Source organism: Myotis nattereri, assembly GCF_964212035.1.
Source record: "Myotis nattereri genome assembly, chromosome: 8".
Lineage (NCBI taxonomy): Eukaryota > Metazoa > Chordata > Mammalia > Chiroptera > Vespertilionidae > Myotis > Myotis nattereri.
In genome coordinates this window covers 92821998-92843347 of record NC_138083.1, presented here as the reverse complement: position 1 = coordinate 92843347, position 21350 = coordinate 92821998, and the positions used below count along the sequence as shown (strand labels likewise).

At 48.8% G+C, this 21350-nt stretch overlaps 1 protein-coding gene across 1 annotated transcript in view; it reads left to right on the top strand.

Annotated features, from left to right (window-relative positions):
* The window catches only part of TAF4B (TATA-box binding protein associated factor 4b), a gene marked incomplete at its 5' end in the record, with an annotated part of 58655 nt that extends 38775 nt beyond the window's left edge, over nt 1-19880 (top strand). The window contains 4 exons of the mRNA XM_081097439.1: nt 375-500; nt 2537-2593; nt 7285-7395; nt 18504-19880. Coding sequence (XP_080953565.1) covers nt 375-500; nt 2537-2593; nt 7285-7395; nt 18504-18671 — 462 coding nt within the window. The 3' untranslated portion in view covers nt 18672-19880. The remainder of the gene's footprint in view (nt 1-374; nt 501-2536; nt 2594-7284; nt 7396-18503) is intronic.
* Nucleotides 19881-21350: the final 1470 nt, after the last annotated feature.

Genomic DNA, 21350 nt, shown 5'->3' with positions numbered 1-21350 from the left:
AGCCTAAGATTTAATTAATCATTTTAAAGTCTGCTCAGACAGACAGTAATTTAACTAAAAAGATTTAGATTACAGTTAAATGCTATACTCTGATGCTTTCTATTTCTTGTTAGGGTCTTTGGCTGAATTCCCCCACCCTTTCCCAATGAAGCTTACTAGGAAAACTCTTCGAAATTTAAATGCTTAATCATTTCTCAGATGTTAAGGGTGATTAAAGTTCTTTTTTTGTTATGTTTGTTTAACAAATTAAAATAATACTTCTGAAAAATTAGCGACCCTGTTTATATTGCTGTTCCTGCTGTTAGCTGGTTTGTAACAAGACCTAATGTAGAAGGTGTTGCCTATGACCATCATAAAACTTTTTTTATTTCCAGACAAGTGAAAATTACATCCTGTCTAGTGATACCAGGTCACAGCTCAAATTTCTCGAAAAGCTGGATCAACTGGAGAAGCAGAGAAAGGACTTAGAAGAAAGAGAAATATTGCTGAAGGCAGCCAAGGTGAGGCCCGGCCTGGCTCCTGAGAGAGCACGCCTGGCAAGGAGGGCAGAACTGCTTTCCTCGTTGGTGACTGTCCTGGTTTTACTGGGCTTCGCTTTCTCTCCAGGATTTCTTTTGATAAAGTTTCTCACACCCAGGATGGGAGGGCACCGTGGCTTTCATTTAATTGAGTTTATTGAGGTGCCTCCTTCTCAATTTCTGTGTGCCTCGCGTCACCCCAACAAATGTTCCATACAACTTTCATGGTGTTTTCAGCTGTATGATTGATCTGTGCCAAGCACGTTGAAGTTGAGAGAGGAAAATTGGGAAGGTAGACAGGCAGCAAGGTATGGGTAGAATTAAGAGTAATTGGGATTTTATGGAACAAAATGTAGGATTCCAGAAATGGGTTAGAGAGGGAGTAAAGAGGGAGCAGGGAGGCTGTTGTGTATTCCTCTTCCCTGTGTACCATCCGCCCGGGCTGCAGGTGCCGGGGAGGGAGGCTCATCCCCCTGCAGTTCGCGTGTTGCCCCACCTTTCTTTCCAGGTCTGGGCCTTTGTGTAGCCTTCGAGGTGGACACTGGTTTTGTTTTGTGTTTCAAACACCTTAGTGTTAGTTTCTAGTGTTCTTGGCAGCCACCCCTTTTAGAGTATTTGTTCCTAATTACATTGGAATTGCTTTTCAGAAACAATTTTTTAAAAATTATATCATGCTTGGCAAAAAGTTGCCAGAACTATGTGAAGAACGCTCATCTCCTTGACTAAGATTCTTTTTATTTTTATTGTTTGCAGTATTATAAGTCTCCTTTTGCCCCATCGACCCCTCCCCAGCCACTCCCACCCCCAGGACAAGCCCCCACTGCCCCAGTGTCCATGTCCATGGTTATGCTAATATGCATGCGTATAAGTCTTTTGGTTGCTCTCTTAACCCCCGCCTCCCCACCCCGGCTTCCCTCTGAGGTTTGATGGTCTGTTCGGTATTTCTCTGTCTCTGGATCTTTTTTTTTTCTGTGTGAGAATTTGGAGGCTGGCCAGTGGTAAATTATGTTCAATGAGACAACACTAGGCCAGTACTATGTCCCTCACTTACTCTTCTACTACATGATGTTCCACATTACGCTTTTAAAAATATATATATTTTTTATTGATTTCAGAGAGGAAGGGAGAGAGATAGAAACATAAGTGATGAGAGAGAATCAGAGAATCATTGATTGGCTGCCTCCTGCACACGCCCTACTGGGGGTCAAGCCCGAAACCCAGGTGTGTGCCCTGCTTGGGATCAAACCGTGACCTCCAGGTTCATAGGTCAATATTCAACCACCTGGCGACCCTGGCCAGGCTTCTACTTAAAATTTTTTTTTTTAATTACACTTTCTAAGAGAGAGAATTGGTTCGAAGCTAGTCAGAATCTTGATTTTAGTAGTCCTTGCCCCCCATCCCCCCCAAAATGGTTTTACCTAAAGATTCGCCATTGTTGATGGTTTTCATTCCTTTAAGCCAGTGGTTCTCAACCTTCCTAATGCCGCGACCCTTTAATACAGTTCCTCATGTGGTGACCCCCAATTTCATTGTAACAAATTGAACATAATTAAGGCATACTGATTAATCACAAAAACAATATGTCATTATATATGTGTTTTCCGATGGTCTTAGGCGACCCCTATGAAAGGGTTATTCGACCCCAAAGGGGCCGCGACCCACAGGTTGAGAACCGCTGCGTTAAGCCAACGGTTACCCTTCTTTTCTTTTCCTGCATCCATACCATGGCGCTGTAGTTCCCAGTGTCCTGGCAGGAGCAGCATCCTGCCTCCTCGGGACCTGCCTGGCATTGTTAGCATCATGCTGGGTCGGAGCTCCGGGCTGGAGCTGCAGCAGCCACCGGCGATGTGGGGGTGGGAGGGGCGGGAGAGGGAGAGTGCACAGAGCTAGACTGAGGCGTTTCCCCTGGAGCTCAGGTTTTCAATCACAAGAGAAAATTGTCATTTATTAAATATTTAACGGCAGCTATGGTGTTTAGATGCTTGTAATTTCTATTAAATTTTCTTTTCCTTTGATAGAGCCGTGCCAATAAAGAAGACCCAGAGCAGCTGAGACTGAAGCAGAAAGCCAAGGAGGTAGGACTTCTGAGTTCCCGCGTTTGCCTTTGTGTTGGGGGCGGCTGGCAGCTCTCCCCTGGCATGGAGTCAGGGCCGCCTTGGCCGTGCATGCCATGTGCAGAGGCCCTGGGAGGACGGGAGCCGCCGGGGGCAAGGGCAGCGCTTCGAATGAGGTCAGAGAGGATGTGCTTGCTCTCCTTTTAACATTTGCTTCCAGCACAGGCCTGCCTAGAAGGGCTCTTTGTGAACTCCAGCAGCACACTCGGAGGGAAATAATGTGGGATTAAGGGGGAAAAGTAACTTCTGAGATTTAGCATCTGGGACTGTACAATAGGCTACATTTTTCCAGGGTAATTGTTCGTTTTGTAAATCTGATACTGCTTATAATTCTTTGGCTGGGAGGCGGTACTGGGATTTAGTTTTAAATGGAAAACGCCTCTGGCTTTTAATTTTCTGGGCCCAGCAGTTTTCTGTTCTGGAATGGAGCCCTTGTTTCACACAGTTCATGTTTAGCTGCAGGGGTTTAGTTTATAGCTTAGACTGGTTAAGCTTTTACTCCCAGAGGCCTCTGCATAGCAACTGTAGAAATCAACAAATAAGTTCATTTATGTCTGCAGCCTCCTCTCAGTAGCTGACTTTTTACATTTCCCAATATCCATTTCCTGACTTTTCTAGCCCCAGAGAAAAAAGCTCCACTAATTGGAGCTTATTTTAATTGAGCCTTAATATTGGATCTCACTGGAGTTGCCCCCAGAGCTGCAGAGAACAGAAGGAAATGAAAGTACCTGAGGTTGAAGCTGGGGCGTGTGTGTGTGTGTGTGTGTGTGTGTGTGTGTGTGAAATTTTTCACTTGACCTACAGATTCTTTTCCCTGCTGAATAAATCATCCAGCCCGTTCACATTTCTGATTAAGGATCTGACAGCAGACAATAAGACAGACAATTGAGGTGTGAGACGTGTGATATGAAGCTGAAGAAATTGGTTTCTATAGTTACTTGACTGATTTCATGCAATTTTAAGGATCTTTGTGCTAAATAAGAGTGACTTTCTGAGCCACCTTTTCCTTAACTGCGCCTCTTGAACTATGAAATTTGTTGTTGCTTAACATCACTGCACGCGGCTCCGAGGGGCCATCAGCAGCAGACTATTCGTGAAGGTTTTAAAGGCCCTGATTGTGGGGATTAATGTCGGAGCTGAGGCAAAACTAATGGAAATCTAGTAAAAATCTTACAGTCAGTGTGGGTTTTTACACTCAAGTAGGGAAGGAAAACACATGAGCTCTGAGTGGCAGGGTTTCTGGATTGGGGTGAGACCTGGAAGGGAGAACAGTAAAGAGAATCGAAACCAGAAACATTTCATTTCAACAGCAAAACATTTCTCATGCTCACGTCTTTCCAGTGGGAAACTTATGTAAAAATAGTATCTGAAAAAAGTATGATGAGAACTATACCTGTAATCCTTTATCAGCAAGCCTGGCTGGGTGATGGATTATCTGGGGATGGGCAGCTATTACTGCTCTGAGCCATGGGTAGCCCTCTTTGTTTTAATTAAGAATTGATAAGATGCTTATGCACTTTCTTTTCATTGTAACCCTGTTTTGGAAAATAATGTATCATAAAGCTCACCCTTTTATCCTTAAAGATCTTACCTGCCTGTTCCTCCTTCATAAACATCTGAATCTGAGATTAATTTTTCCTGTGGTTTCTGTGGGATGGTTTTGTTTGTTTCTTTGTTTGGGTTTTATATTGTGTACAATTATTTCCTGAGAGATGAATTGGTAGACAGCATTTATTTTTAATTTGTAAGAGTAAATGTGAACAAACAGGATGTCTCTTAATGAGAGCAGGTGGTACCAAGCCTGTGTTTCCCCTCTCCCTTGCCACCTTCATTCAGTTCCTTTTCCTAGCAAGATTAAATGGATTCAATATAATTTCTTTCCAAAATATTTTGAAAGTTTTCTATCTTGGATCCATTTGATTGAAAAAAAAAAAATCAAATACACTGGCCCCATCCCAAGAACAGAGCCACTCTGTGTTAGTTGCAAATGTTTGATAAAGTAAAATATTGTTATTTCATTTCCTCTGACCCCCAGAGCTCTTACTGACTTCAATGTTCTGAGGGGCCTAATTCAGAGTCCAGCACAGAGGGATACCACACTTGTTTAGTTGCAGAAATCACTGACCCTCCCTTAATAAAATGGGGTTGAGTTGTTCTCTTATTGGCCATTTGTCAGGTTATCGTTTGGGATGTGCTCATGGTTATCACAGTGGTATGGAGCATAAAGCTTTAGTTTCTGATATTTTTTTTGAGGGGGGGCACACATTTTCTTTGCTCATTTGTGAAAATTAGCATGGCTTTCTTAGAGTTCCTTGATTTATAATGCGTTTTCTGAAACAGAACTCTAGAGCTGTGTAGAGAAGTTGCAGCTTGATTGTTGCCAGGAAGTGTGTCAGCAATGACGTCTGTCACATAAATATTAAGTCACAGCTTGAATCCCCTCATGCATAATGTCATGGTCCATGTGTGCTTTCGCCTGGTGAGAATGAGAGTTTTGATCTGACTCTTCTCCCCTGTGGGTCCCTTCCCTCTCATGCAGCTGTAGAGGCTGTCATTTCTTCTTTGCATTCTGGACATCAGGGCAAACTTACATTTGGCACATTCTTATCAAATGTTTTTCATCCTCCTAGTGACTTCTCCCTGTGTGGGCATTCTCATCTGGCACTTTAAGAAAACCGCTGCCTCTGGGTTTGCCTCCAGCTGTCCCAGTACACTGACGCTGCTCCCTGCCTGCTGTCCTCAGGGACCCAGCGGGTTACCTGTCTGCTTGGAAACCTCATTGTTGTGGGGCTAACATGTCTGGATATCCCTGTTTCAACTTTTTTTTTTAAAATATATTTTATTTATTTTTTACAGAGAGGAAGGGAGAGAGAGAGTTAGAAACATCGATGAGAGAGAAACATCGACCAGCTGCCTCCTGCACATCCCCCACTGGGATGCGCCCGCAACCCAGGCACATGCCCTCGACCGGAACCGAACCTGGGACCCTTCAGTCCGCAGGCCAACGCTCTATCCACTGAGCCAAACCGGTCTCGGCTGGATATCCCTGTTTCAACTTTAGGGCTTCTTCCCTTTTTCCATTTCTGCCTGAAAAAATATAAGCATTCTCTCAGTTGTAACATTATATTTTAAATACTGACACTTTTAAATTTTGACTTAAAAGTCTTTTTCCTAGATACCTTTCCTAAAATGCAAGCACTGACATTCTTCCATTTCCCTCCTTGTTTGAGAAAGGTTTCTAATAGATTCCTAATTGCCAAATTCCAGTTTCAAACAGCAGGCACGTCTTTGTGACATGCAGCTGCAGACATGTCCGAGTGTGTGCGGTGCCCTTGATGGCCATCCAGCCCTCATGTTTCCCTTTCTCATCCCACCGTCCAGAGTTGTCAGGGCAGCCGTCTGACCTTGGAGCCAAACGTCCTGACTCCTCTTGCGCATTTTTTATCTATACTTCAGCCCTCTTTCCTCCGGAATGTCTTCTTTCTCCATCGGGAAATGTCACTTCAGGGCAACGGTGCAGAGTAAGGCAGAGAATTCACTTCTTTTTTAACAGGTCCTAGCATTCCCATTTTCATTTGTTATTGACTAGAAGGAAGAAAAATGAAGGCAGGACATATACCTGCTGACATGTTCATGTCACAGTGCAACCTGTAGAAATGGGGCAAAAGAATAAGTATTGAATGATTAAAACGCATAAGAGATTAGAAAACCTGTACCTTGAAGAATTTTGGATTTTTGTTTATAGAAAGGACTAGAGGCTCGGTGCATGAAATTCGTGCACGGGAGGTGGGTGGTATCCCTCAGCCCAGCCTGCACCCTCTCCAATCTGGGATCCCAGGGATTGGGCCTCAACCGGCATCGGACATCCCTCTCACAATCTGGGACTGCTGTCTCCCAAACGCTTGCTTGCTTGCCTGCCTGCCTGCCTGCCTGATTACCCCTAACCGCTTCTGCCTGCCAGCCTGATCACCCCCTAACCACTCCCCTGCCAGCCTGATCGACACCTATCTGCTCCCCTGTCGGCCTGATTGCCCCCAACTGCCCTCTCCTGCAGGCCTGGTCCCCCCCAACTGCCCTCCTCTGCTGGCCTGGTCGCTCCTAACTGCCCTCCCCTGCCGGCCATCTTGTGGCAGCAGCAGAGGTGTGATGGGGCGTCACCTTCCCCTGAATGCCGGGTCACCTCCCACCCCTGAGGGCTCCTGGACTATGAGAGGGGGTAGGCCAGGCTGAGGGGACCGCCCCCCCACCCCCAGTGCATGAATTTCATGCACCGGTCCTCTACAGTGTGTGTGTGTGTGTGTGTGTGTGTGCGCGCGCGCGTGTGTGTGTGTGTGTATGCAAACACATTTTAAAAGAAGGATTGCTCTCCTGTCATTTGTGGAACAAATAGAAAATGGTTCTTAGTTTTCTTTAGTTAAATGTTTTCTGCTTTACTTATGACTCTGTTCCCTGTGGTTTATTCTCCGTTAATCTGAAGTGACCTCTCTTGGTGTCTCCCGGAGCCTGCCTGTCTCACCAGACACATGCACTCTTTCCTATTTCCCATCTGCTCTTTTTAAATGTGTGACGAAGACAGAAGCAGGCGCCACGACCAGCTTCTCTCCCTCTGAGCACTGTGTGTAAACGTTGTCTTTCTTCCTCCCATCTTCTAGCTGCAGCAGTTGGAGCTTGCACAGATCCAGCAGCGAGATGCGAACCTCACCGCCCTGGCTGCCATTGGGCCGCGGAGGAAGAGACCCCTGGAGGCTGGGCCTGGGAATGAGGTAGGGATGGAATGCCTGCTACTTTATTTTTCACGTCAGCAGAGCCAGCCGAAGGGAAGCAATTCACACAGATAGTTTACCCTGCCTTGCACGCATTTGCTGCCAAATGCTTCTGAAAATTGCCCTTTGCCTATTTTATAAAACCTAAATTTCTGTCCGGCTGTAAGGTATGTATCTCCTTGAACTTTACTCCTACTTAATACTTACTTTGTCTTTCTCCCTCTATTCCATCTCTAGTCAAACTGAGGCTCGCTCTCAGCTTTTTATTTCTGTGCGTTCTTTGTAGCAGTCTCACATAACCCTCACTCTCCTGTGTGTCAGAGTCCAACTTGTCTACGAAGATCGAATCTGCCGGCTTATTTTCCCACGAACCTCAGCTGTTTTTCCCACAGCTTGGAGAGACACCTTCATGAGGGGCACCTCCGTGTCCTTAGGGGTTTTGGTGGCTGTTCTCTTTAATGACAGAAATTGTTGCCATCAAACCAGTATCCTAAAGTCGGTGGGAGTGGTAGAATCTTGGTGGCAGAGACAGGTGGCTCTTAATTGCTAAAGCCTAACTAGGTATAGCTACTGCAATGGTCAGCAGATATCGGAGTTAGAGCTCCTCAGCCCGTCCATGGACTTAAGCCAGTTCCTGGACCCAGAGACCTTGAGTGATGGGAAAGCCAGGTCCTCTTGAGGAAAGACCCGGCTGTCCAACCCACATGTCTGCCGTGCATCTCCTCCTCGCCTTTCCCAAGACGCACGCCGGCTACTGGAGTGACTGGGCATCGCAGGGACAATTACTAGACTAGGGGTTGCTGGACACTGGGCCTGAGGAGTTCTCGTGGACCCAAGCACCACCGTGTGCCATCTGCCCATGGAGTTTGGGCTGAGGCCCATCTCCCAGTAGGCGGAGGTGCTTGCTCCCATGTTTCTGGATGCATGATTGAAATAGATGCCTACTAGAGCCATCCCTCCGTGGGCTCCTGAGTGGGAGTGAGAGAAAGCCCAGCAGAGCCACTAGAATGTGGCCTAGCCACCAAATGAGAACTTGTTCCCCCAGGAGGTTATAGAGCCGCATTGGGGGTGGGAAAGGTGCTGCAGTGGTGATTCCAACCACAGCCCTTCAGCTCGCCTGTGGGGCAGGAAAGACGACAGGTGTCTCTCAGAGGATGGTGAGAGCTCATATAAGCTTACCCGGGCTTTGGCCTCCATTGCGGTGAGTGCTCAGCTGTGGCTGCTGCTAGAGCAAGTCAGTGCAACCCCTGGCTCTTGGTGTGCATATTGGTCTGGCATGTGCTTTTCCCTCTCTTCTTACCAGTAAAGACCTTCAGAATTAGATGCTTTTGCCTGGCAGGCTCAGCAATATACCTTCACTAACCATCTCCCAGTCAGGCCGATGTCATAAGCTAGTCTTCAAGACCTGGATAGCCTCTTCTTCCAGGGCATTATGCGAATGCAAACGCTGATACCAAGCTATTGGGACTAGTGAGCGAGAGACAACAGTCTGGACATTGGTGAGATGCATGCATGCCGGGGGGAGCACCCCACAAGCGCAGGGTCTGGTGTCTCCGTGCCCTGCTAGGAGTCCAGTGGTTTGGAGCATGTTGTGCTGACCTTCCCAGGGTACGAGACAGCTTGCCGTTTCTGTCTGCTGCCATCACGGAGAAAGGACACGTTTGGGTGTTAATCCCTACAGTGCCGGGGAACGCAATTGCGCTCCTCCTGTCTTTTGCCAAAAGTGCCAGGAGCGCTATCAAAGCTTCAAAATGGCATCCAGTTCTAAGTCTGCTTTTATTAGTGATGATGATTTTGCTAAATATGTCAGTGTAGTAAAGGTTTCCTTAAGTTTTTGAATATGTAACTTCATTTACTTGAGATTCATAATTTTTTTCCTAAACTGCTGTAAAATCAGCAAAAATGCCTTGGCAGTTTTAGCATAGTTTCTAGGATATTGGTTGGCACTCAAAGGGTTAGATGCAGCATTTGCCTCATGTGATGTGAAATGGGGACTGTCCCACTTCCAAAGCCTGGCTCCTAACAGGCATTCCGAAGCCTGGCCTTTCTCATCTCGTGTCTGGAGTCCCTTCTGTCTCCTTCCTGTATTTCCAGCGGGTCCTTCACTGTCAGCTCTTCCCTGGCACATAACCCATTTGGCTCCTCAAACTGTTTCTATTTAGGCATTTATGTCAGCATTCCTCCCCTGGTTCTGTAATAGAAAATTTTCTATTTAAAACTAGAGGCCCGATGCATGAAATTCGTGCATGGGTAGGGTCCCTAGGCTTGGCTGGCAATCAGGGCCGATCTGTGGGCCACCGGCAGGCCTTGGCCAGTCTGGCGCTGGTGCCGCTCCCCTCCGCCACCACCCATCGCCTCCCTCTGTGGGGCGACTGGCGGGGTGATGGGGGGGCCCTCCCGCTGGCACCCACCTTGACTGGCCTGGGGCTGCGGGGTGGGGGCAGCAACTGCGTTGAGCATCTGCCCCCTGGTGGTGAGTGCACATCATAGCAACCGGTCATTCTGCCATTTGGTCGATTTGCATATTAGGCTTTTATTATATTTAAAATGTTTATTTTCACAAAAATAATAGGTTTATTGTAGAAAGTTATCCACATCCTATCATATTTTTACAAAATTCATAGTACAGTAATATTTCCGTTAATCTGCTTTTTTAGATAATGACATAATGTGTCCATCTGATCCATGTCTTCAGATGTTCTACACGTTTCATTGGCATATTGTAATGTATCCGTCCCCATATGTTTTCATTTCCAATATCGTGTGGTGGCAGCTTCATGGCAGTGAGTGGATGAGGTAGTTGTTGGAGGGCTGAGTAATGCTTGGGAACAAGCCATCTAAAGACGGTATATTTTTCTCCCAAATGTATTTGGCTTAAAGCTAAGGATGACAGAAGGGTCTTCATGTAAATGCTCTAAAGCCCATAATGTGGCTCATTTTCACTGTTTGTTCAGTGGTGTTACTGGGCACTAGACACCTGATTGTACCAGAAACATTGATGGGATACCAGCTAAGTGCCAAACACTGAAATATTCAGAGGCACAAATCCTTGCCTCCTGGCAAGTGAGGAAGTTCAAGGTATTTGCCCTCACTGGATGCCTGTGGTGGTGGATCAGATACAGCGCACTGCTACCCACACGGGAGCCGCACCGCGTCTCGCCTGGTGAGTGTGTCTGTGGCACTGGGGAAGTGCTGCCTGTGTTGATCTTAAAGAACTCAGGTGATGTGGTCCAAGGATGGGACGGAGGCCTGGAGGAGGAGTCCGGGAGAGGATGGCTATGGGGAGAGAGGAAGCTGTCCTGGGCATGGTCACAGTCTGCGAGGAGAAAGGAGTGAGAGAGAGGAGACGGCGGGGGAGCTCTGGTCTGCTCGTGGCGCTCGTGTTGTCACACTTGGATGCTTGGACCTGGTCATGAAGGAGATATTTGCCATTGGAGTATTTTAAGCAGGAAAACAGTATTATCGGATTATTCGTTATTTTAGAAATATTTTCATTGCAGTGTAATATTCATACTGGTCATAGGGAGGTTCTGACCTTAAGAAAGAAAAGAAGGAGGGAGGAATAGGACTTGAAACATGGTGACTGTGTGGGACATTCCGTTGGAGATCTCACGAGGAAATTGAAAATGAGGTCTGGAATTTCAGAAGGCGTTCTTTTGGGTAAAGATGGGGGTCATTAACACAGGACAACCAGTATATCCTTATTGCTCTCTAATTACGCAGCCATTAGAACTCAGAGCCCATGGCTGCATGTCACATCAGTCTAGTTGGACCTGTTACTTTTATAGAAGACTTAGACGTGACAAGATTCTATGCGTTAACATGCAGGGTTGTCAGTGTTCTGAAATAACTCAGAATGAATAAAATGAAGGTAATAAATGCGAATCTGTTGCTTAAAAGTCCTGCTTGTTGGCCAGCAGAGGGCAGTCAGCCTCGGCCGGGCCTTTCCCTCCGCGCTGTCCTTCAGTCCTGGGAGCTCGGGTCTTTGGGATGTCGGTGTCCGAGTTCTTGTCACACAGCCAAGCAGCCAGGCGCTTTTTAGGGATCCTGCCTCCGAGACTCAGAAGATGTGTCATTTTTCTTTCATTTCACCCCCTGGTCCCATGCCTAGTTCTTGCTTTCTTTCCCCTGAAAGGCTGAGACTTGAGTTGTCCCTTGAGAGCTGCCGAGGTAGCACGGGCTGAGAGTAACATCGGGTGGGCGGCCTGAGGAATGTGGTGTAGCTGTCCCGCTCTCCAGTGAGCATTGCCTTTTCGTTCCTCGCTCACTGTTCGGGTTCAGGAACGCAGTCTGTTTCCTTGGTCTTACGATTCGGGGGGTGGAATGGGAGAGGTGGACATGAGCATCCGGAGACCCTGTTGATGAGCGTGGTTGGTTCTGTCCAGCTGAGAGCTGCTCGCTGTGATTGCAGGAGCTGATGGGAACTCCCGGTCCCAGGACAGGCCCTTCGCTTGCTGCCATGTGTGTGAAATGCCCCGTAGTCTAGTGTTTAGCTTTAGCCAGCGGTTTTCCACCTGTGGGTCGCGACCATCGGGAAACACATATAGCATATCAGATATTTACATGACGATTCATAACAGTAGCAACATTACAGTGATGAAGTAGCAACGAAAATAATGTTATGGTTGGGGGTCACCACAACATGAGGAGCTGTATTAAAGGGTCGCGGCGTGAGGAAGCTTGAGAACCACTGCTGGCATTCAGAGCTCCACTACATTTAAGACTTTCACTGGGACGGACGAGGCGGGGCGGGCAGACGAGGGTGTGTGGGGGGCGGGCGAGGGGAGAGTGGCAGGACAGATGAGCTCTCAGGTAGCCAGGATTTGAGAGAATAAGGTGGCAGGAATGTCCAGTTAACTAGGGGATGGAAGGAAAGGCCTGGATCGAGGGTTATGTGCATCTCTGTCTGGGAGCCGCCTGCTTCCCAACAGACTGAGGAATGAATTTCTTTATTTTTATTTTTAATATATTTTATTTTTTACAGAGAGGAAGGGAGAGGTATAGAGAGTTAGAAACATCGATGAGAGAGAAACATCGATCAGCTGCCTCCTGCACACTCCCCACTGGGGATGTGCCTGCAACCAAGGTACATACCCTTGATCGGAATCGAACCTGGGACCCTTGAGTCCGCAGGCCAACGCTCTATCCACTGAACCAAACCGGTTAGGGCAGGAATGAATTTCTTAAGTGAGGGCCGCCTGTTGTTGAGTGTGTGCCCCTGCCAGGCCCTGGTCCCATGGAGCTCTCCAGCAGGTCCCCCCACGCGCCACCCGCAGTCACCCACACTGCCTGCACTTTGCAGGTTAGAAACGGAGGCACTGAGACGCTCAGTGCTGTGTGGGGTGCCTGCGGGGGACAGCTAGTGGTCGCCACTCTCGGGCCTCCTGCCTGTCTTATACTCCCAACACAAAACTGCTCCGCGCCTCCAGCTCATGCCCAGCAGCCCAGGCAACTTCTGAGCTGATGAACACGGGCCGCACAGAGCTGAGTTGCCCTGGAGAGGGGCGCTGTGGCGGTCCCGGTGGTTCTGCCTCTCAGTCGGGCTGCGCCTTTCAGTCGGGCGGCAGCCGTGTAAGGACGGGGGAGCAGCAGAAAGGCTCCTAAGGGCTCTTCCACGGAACCTGCTCCAGGAGGCCAAGGGAATGAGTGTTTGGATAAGTGCATTTTTGAAATTACTGTGTCATTCTTAAAATGGTGCTTTTTCTTTGAAATTGGTGACTGACAGCTTTTTTTTCTTTGTGAAGCTCGAATTTATTTCTATTTAAAAATGCTCAAGAGACTTTAAAAGGCCCAGAAGCCCAAGGGTCCGGTTGGATTTAAGATCGTCCCGAGGTGGTGTCTGTCGGCTCCCCTTTGGTGAGGCAGCAGTGTGGCCCTTGGTAAATGAGACACCTCGCTAATTCCAGCTGCATCGTGGTGGCTTCCTGTGACTGCCAGTATCTCATACATGGCGTCAGGTTATGGACGATGAGAAACATGACACCAGAGACAATCCCGAGGCATCTGCAGTTCTCGTGAATCTCCCGTCTGCTGACTCTTCGCAGCCCGGCCCGTGATGGGCAGTGCGTGAGGGGAGAGGCCATGATGCGTGTCCCTGCAAAGATGGGCATTGAATCAGCTCTTTGAGAAAGAAGCCAGCAGACACCTTCATGATGAAACACGTGACCGTTATTTTCTTACTAGAGCAGAAGAGCACCTCAGAAGTTCGGTTATAAAACAGAAATCCGCAGCGTGCTGTCGCTGCACAGTGAAGGCTCACTCAGTGACCGGCCTGTAGCAGCTGCGGGCTTCCCGTTCGCTGTGCTGCAGGAGCGTCTGTGCCCGGCTCAGGCATCGCTTCTCCTCTCCATTGGACTCCGCCCTCCCTTGACCCTCTTCATCCAGAGGAGGAGTCCGGCTAAGGCATATCCTCGTGTAGAGCGTCGATGGGGAAAACCCGCTCTCAGAAATGAATAGCTTGTGGGCACACGCTCTTTTTTCCTCCTTTCAAAGTCTGGTCTCTGAGCTACATCAGTGCTCTTTGGCATCGACAGTGTGGTGAGACCAGAAGTCAGTGCTGAGGAGCTTCGGGAAAGGACTCGTGGGTGGAAGAGAATGAACCGATGATGAAAGGGCTTTCACTTAACTGTGCATGGCCCCGCCCCGGCCCCCTTCTGTGGTCAGTGGAGAGGTGGCTGATGATCCTGCCAGTCGTTGTGAAAATGACAAGTCTGACTGGACTCGCCCAGATCACAAGCCCGGGAATAAAATGCATGCGTTTGTGTCCGGGTTCGAGGAGGGCTGGCTTTCTAGGCGGTCACTGTTTCAGGGGCGAGGCTGCTGTCACCTTGGGCCCGTGGGAAGCATGAAAGGCGCTTCTGTTGGGTCGCCTGCCCCTTGGGTGGCTTCATTTGGAACCTTGCCCCGGGCGCTGCCGCATCCTGTCGGCTGACCTGCTTTTCAACCCTGTGCCGGCAGCTGCCATGCGGCTCTGCCCCGGGCCCTTCGGGCTTGTCACGTGACACACGACCTGTGACCCCTTTGTTCCTCACCCAGATCATTAGGTCCTTGTACGTGTTTTCTGCGTAACAGTTTTGCTTTGTTTTCTTTTCTCTTTTTCCCTCTTTACGCCCCTTTTTATTTCCTACCTAACCAAGGTTTTTTAAGTGTTTTTATTTGAGGTGTGTAACATGGATCCAGAGAAGGACCCGGTCAGGCTCTGGTTTTCCAGAGCACCAACGCGCCAATGAGAACATCGCCAGCAACCCCCCCCCCCCCCCCCCCCAGTCACCGTCCTCACCTCTGCAGCCAGGCCTGTTTTCATCCACAGAGAAAGGGACGCACACGGTGTATATTCCTGTGTCTGCTCCTCCATCTAACATTTCTGTGTCCCCGGGGGCCCAGCTGGTTACTGCTGTCGGCTCCGTTTGTGTGACTGCCCCCCGCGATCTCTTCTCCTCTCAATGGGCTTCGGGTTGTTCCTAGTTGGGGCTGTCAGGAGATGCGGTGCTAAACTTCCCTGCGTGTGTCTGTGGGTGAACAGAGGACATGTTTCTGGGTGTTTACATGGAGGTAGAATTGCCCAGACATAGCGCATCCACCTGACCGTTTAATCTCACAATTTGTATAAAACACTGTATAACTGATTTTGGGCAAACTCTTGGTAGAAAACATCTGTAAAAGTATAGAGACTCAGCTTTAGCATAATGTAGCCAATTTCAAAAGTGTCTCTCCTTACGTGCGCTGTATAACTAAACAGATAAGTCCAATATACAACAGCATTGCCACTCACTGCCCGTGACACACCTTCTTAACTCTCTTCCTAATGTTTACTTTTTAATCCCAAGCCGTGGGCCCCTTCTGCAAAGATGTCAGGCAGACATTTCGATGGGGTCACGTGTAGTAGTGCAGATGACACCACCTCCCGGTGGCAGTGCCGGCAGGAAGGAGGGACGGCTGGTGCTGCCGCCACACCTGGCCGAAGGCACCTGTGTCTGTACAGATTGCTCATGACCAAGAGCCTGCAGGAGCGACAAGCCAGCATCTGTTCCACGTTTAACCTTGAGCGTAGAAGCGTGGTTGGGACATCATATCCCCCCAAACTGAATAGTATCTTTGAAGGAGATTTTATGTGACCATTAGGTAGATGCCCCCAGTCATTCTGTGAGTATGTGTAAATTAAGTTGAAATTATGTTGACTTGCCCTCACCGGGTTGGCTCACGGAGCTTCACCCCGCAGACTGAAGGGTCTCTGGGTGGATTCCGGTTAAGGGCACGGACCTCAGAGTTGGGGTCTGTGGGAGGCAACCAGTCGATATGTTCCTTGCACGTTGCTGTTTCTCTCTCTGTGTTTCTTCCACTCTCTAAGAATCAATGGAAACAATGTCCTCCGGTAGGATGTAAAAATTTTAAAAAAAATTGACTCTTGTTTTGACCATAGTGATTTTGGAGATCATAAGAAGGCCGTTCCTCCCCTCCATTAAAAAAAAAAATGTAGAGGGAATAATGATAATGTGATGATTATAGAAGGATAGCCACAGAACCAGAAGGTCTGTTTCCTGTGTTAGGGAAGCAGCTTTTTTTGTGAAAGTCTTGGGTGGAGAAAGGAGGTTCCCACCCGATCAAGATGTTTTTGAATTTACAAAGTATAGCAAAAAAAGAATGAGAGGATCGAGGATTTCGTTTTCATAAAAGTACCCTTTATCTAGGAATTCTGTATTTTTTATTCCAATCTTATTTTTTAAAAAATAGTGGTATGTACACTTTGATATTTTGAAAACTGTCTTAATACAAGTGTACTGGGTTTCATTCATTTTTTTTTTAATTTATTGGGGTGACATTGGTTAATGAAATTATATAGGTCTCAAGTGTCCATTTCTAGGATACATCACCTGCATTTTGCACTGTGTGCCCACCACCCAAAGTCAGATCTTCTTCTGTCACCTTATATTTGACCCCCTTACCCTTCACTACTCCTCACTCCCCTCTGGTAACCATCATGCTGTGGTCGGTGTCTATGAGTTTTGGGTTGTTTTTCTTATCTGTTCATTTGTTGCTTTCAGCTTTATATCCCACATGTGAGTGAAATCATACAGTTCTTCACTTTTTCTGTCTGACTGACTTTGCTAAGCATGATATTCCCAAGGTCCATGTTGTCCCAAATGGCAGTGTTTCATCTTTTCTCAGGCTGCACAGTCCTCCATAGTATATATGTATCACGCCTCCTTTATCCACTCATACTGAGGCACAGTTAGAACTCACATTGGTTCTGTTTAAACCACTGCATCCAGTTCAGGAAGTGTTGCTATTCATCTACCTTCGTCTGTGTTCTCTACTATGTCCTAGACGTCATAGAGATGATAGTCGCTGTCCTCTGAGAACTCGTGGTCCAGTGGGCATGGGTGGTGATGGCAGCAAATGCTGTGACATACAGTGGGGCCTTGACTTACGAGTTTCATTCGTTCCGAGACCGAGCTTGTTAAGGAGCTCGTTAACTCAAATTACTCTATCAACTCAATGCAAAAAACCTGCCGAGAGACAGCTGGTATCTCAAAAAACTCGTTAGTCGAGACACTTGTAAGTCAAGGCCCCGCTGTGCTGTGTAAGGTGCTTGCCACAGTGAGAATTCCCTGCAGGAAGAGAGGGAATAGACCACTTGAAATGGCCCTTAGAAGATGAGTAGATTGGCCTGGAGTGGCCTTTGGCTGATCTCTGCCCTCGGCTGGAGTTAAGGTGCTTTGTAAAGGAGCGATGGGAAATGAGGTCGGGAGCGGGGAGCCAGGGATGGGTTTGTACCTGATGTGATGGGCAGTATAGCAGTGACCGAGAACACGCCATTTATTTACTTATTTTTGTTATTTTTTATCCTTACCTGAGGATGTGTTTTTATTGATTTTAGAAAGAGAGGAAAAGCGGGGGAGGGGTCAAGAAAGAGAAACATCAATCGGTTGCCTGGCTGGGAATGGAAGCTGACACCTTTTGATCTGGGACGGTGCTCCAATCACCTGAGCCACCCAGCCAGGGCAAGCCTCCCTTTAGATCACATGAGGAATCGAGTCCCAGCGAATGTTGCTGTGTGACGTTAACCTACCTAAGCTTAGTTTCCTCATTTGATAAATGGAACGTTGCCCGTGTGACATGCTGTAGTTTTATGTAAAAGAAAGTGGGTTTTGTGTGGAGAGCGCTTAGCAGGTGCTCAAGTAGCTCTCAGGACAAGGGGTGCCATGGAAGCTGACTTGTTTTGACCCCAGTGTTTTGGAGACCGTAAAGCGGGACTTCCCTCCTCGCCATCAAAATAAAACAAACTGAAAAACAAAAATGTGGAGGGATGATTGGAATTTGTGGTTCTAAAAGGGTAGTGACAGAACCAGAAGGTGTTTGGAACAGAGTGGTGGGATCTGAACCGCTTAAGCCTTTCCCTTTTATTTCTGTAACTAGAGGCCCGGTGCATGAGAGCTGTGCACTGGGGGTGAGGGTGGGGGTCCCCTCAGCCCAGCCTGCGCCCTCGCAGTCCGGGATCCCTCGCTTCTTACTGCCCACCTGCTCGCTGCTCCTTAGCACGGCTGCGGAGGAGGGAGGGGCTCCTGCTGCGGCACTCGCCAGCGGGAGCCCGGCTTCTGGCTATGGCGCTCCCCCTGTGGGAGTGCACTGACCACCAGGGGGCAGCTCCTGTGTTGAGTGTCTGCCCCCGGTGGTCAGTGCGCACCATAGTGACCGGTCATTCTGATCGTTCTGCCGTAATGGTGGCTTAGGCTTTTATTATATGGATGACATGCAGAAGACTGCCCACATTCGAAGTGCATGCTCTGATAGGGCTACATGCACACACACCTGTGGAATCAGCACTCAAAACAGCTGACCATCCCCGTTACTCCCAAAAGTCGCGTTCAAGCCCTTCAAAGAGGACAGTCTGTGCAGCAAAGAAGGGCGCGAAGTGGAGCCAGAATAGAGAAGTCGGTAGGAGGCTGTGCGTGGCCCGGGGAGGCCGAGAATGCGGGCTCTGAACTGGGCGAGCAGCGGCTGGCCCCCACGAGGGTGCGTCCTGTAGTCAGGGCCGAGCGGCATCGCTGTGTCGTCTCCAGCACTGACCAGTGCTTATTTTAACGTGTTTCTCCCTTTCCTCCATTCAGGGCTTAAAAGACAACCTTCTGGCTCCCGGGACCTGCAGCCTGGCAGGCAGCAGGCAGCTGCCTCGCCCGCGGGCCACGCGGGTCTGCCTGCGGGACCTGGTGTTCTGCATGGAGCAGGAGCGGGACATGAAGCACTCGCGCGCACTCTACCTCGCGCTTCTGAAGTGACCCGCCTCCCGCCTGCTGTCCCTCCAGCCAGGGCTCGAAGGCTCGGCCTGGAGCTGCCCTGCAGGGCCTCCGCTCGGGGCCTTGTTTACAGTCACGAGCTTCCGTTGTGTCTCAGGCACGTCGTGGGGCGGACTCGGCTTTCCTCCTGGAAACGGGTCGGGAGGTAGTTCACTCAGACACAGGCATCTCCTGTGCAGGAACCACAGTTCACGTCGCCACGTGCTGCGGCTGCCACCACGCGAGTCCCAGCTTGTGGGGAAATCTGACAGGTGTAGCTGCTGATACATATACCTCATTGCAAATGGTGAAGGCGGAGGCTACCAGAAGGACTGACGCCCTCGTCACACTGAGGAGGGAAAAGGAAGACGGAGCATAAACCGGAAGTGGCACTTGTGCCCCCGGCAGGGCAGGCCAGGCCCAGAGCTAAGGGCCATGGTTTGTTGATGGAAAACAACCAGCCTGACAAAAGGAATGTTAGCAACATTTCAGACTGCAGTCTCCAAAGCGAAGCTCTTCTTTGTTCTGTGTATCGCTTTAACCTCAAGGACAGTTTTGTAAACTCTTTTAGTTGCCCTATGTTTTAAGCGTCTTGTTGCATTAAAAAAATCCTAATTGGTGATTTAAAATTTTTAATAGGGACTCTGGGGGGGTTCTGGACTCAGAAGGCAGGGCTAGCACCTCTTGCACTCGGCTCTGCGTGTATCTGAGAAGCATGTTCTACAGACTCACCCAGGAGTAGGCTGATGTTTGCTAAAGCAAACCCTGCTTTGTTTTGTTTTGTTTTAAATGCCACCTGTGTGGCTGGTGACAAATGGTAGCTGTAGTCAGTCAGAGAAAGAGAATAAATTCTCCAAGAAAGTTTTACAAAAGTGGGAAAGCTCTGCTTCTGAACCAAAGAATTCCATGGGAAGTGCCTCAAGTAGGCCTCCTCCCAGTGGGGCTGTCATGGCCACACTGTGCTCCAGTGCGGCTTACAGTGGCCCCATCTCTTTCGTTCCACAAGTTACTGTGTAAATGTTATAAATTATGTATATGTTAAAAGTACTATACGAAGAGATCTATACCTAAAGTTGTTTTTGTATATTTAAATGCTTAACTTTATTTTTTGTAAAGTGCAGCATATTCTCATATTTGTGTATAATCTTATTGATCAGATGTTTGAAATTATTTCAAATATTTCATTAAAATAATTATTTTATTAGAAGAGTAACTCTGTTTAGTCTCTACCTTTGAAAATCAGTATCATTACCCTGGCCAGTGTGTCTCATGGGTTGAGCATCACACCATGAACAGGAGGTCACAGTTTGATTCCTTATCATGGCACATGCCCGGGTTATGGGCTTGATCCCCAGTAGGGGGTGTGCAGGAGGTGGCTGATCAATGATCCTAATCATTGATGTTTCTATCTCTCCCTCTCCCTTCCTTGAAATCAATAAAAATATGTCTAAAGAGAAACCCCCAGTATCTTAAGTGGTCAGCCCTGGAGCTGGGGCAGGGTGTGTGATGGTCCTTGTCTGATAACATGTGCCAGCTTTGGTCCAGAGCCTCCCTGCAGACTCAAGTTTGACTGCATCCCTTTCTTTGAAATAGTTGTGCATTTGCTAAGCCTGGGACCCCTCGCCCTGTGCCATGCCAGCACAGCCAAGGGTTCGGTGAGCCTGAGGAGAGGTGGTGAAGGATTAAAGAAAAGACAGACAGAATATAGCTGGGGCTTGGTAGAACTCCTGTGGCTGGATGAGGACACAGAAAGAGATGGAGCTGGCAAGCTGAGGCTTTATTTTATAGTTAGAGAAAAACAAGGTAGTGGTCAACATAGTTACAATGTTCTTGTGAGTTTTACTTGTTTTGGCAGCACTTGCTGCATCTCCCACAGCCCGTTAGCTACCCAGGAAGGATCTAGGGATTGTCCGATGGTCAAGCTTAATTACCCTAAGAGGGCTGTGCCCTCTAAGCTGGGACTTGTTTGTGGCTTTGCCAACAGGTCAGTCTGAGGCCTAACCCTATAGCTGCTCTCTACATCTCTACATCACCCCTACCTCCCACAGGGGCTGGAGTGAGTGGCAGGAGGAGGGGCTTCACCCGTCCTTGCCCTGGGCCCAGGGAGCCAGAGGCAGTTCTGCCTCCAGAGCCCATGGGAGCAGACCCATCTGTTTAATCACCCTGGAGCCCGCATCTGGGTGGAGCCTCCGCAGGTCACTCCTCCGACCCTGCCAACGGGCAGGCGCGAGCGAGCCCTGTGATCAGAGAGGGAGGGGCTGTGCCCTGACTGCAGCCCTGGCCCATCCCCCCCAGGGGACCTCATGCCCCAGGTCCATGGTGTGTCCTGAGCTGCGTGGGGGAGCCCTGCGATCAGAGAGGGAGGGGCTGTCCCCTGACTGCAGCCCTGGCCCATCCCCCCAGGGGACCGCATGCCCCAGGTCCATGGTGTGTCCTGAGCATGGCCCCTGCCCAGGCCGGACCTGCCCAGGGAGGACCCAGCTCAGCTGATGTCTGGTCACCCTGTGGCCTCTGGCTCCGTGTGGCTCCTGTGTCCCTTTCCATGAGACCTTTACGAGCCCCTGGGAAGTGGGCGAAGGGACAGCACTTCCCTTAGGTTTTCAGATGTGGAGCTGAGGCCGAGGAATGCAAGTCTCTAGCCTGAGGGTGGCTCATTGGCTAGTGTTGTCCTGTGCACCGGAA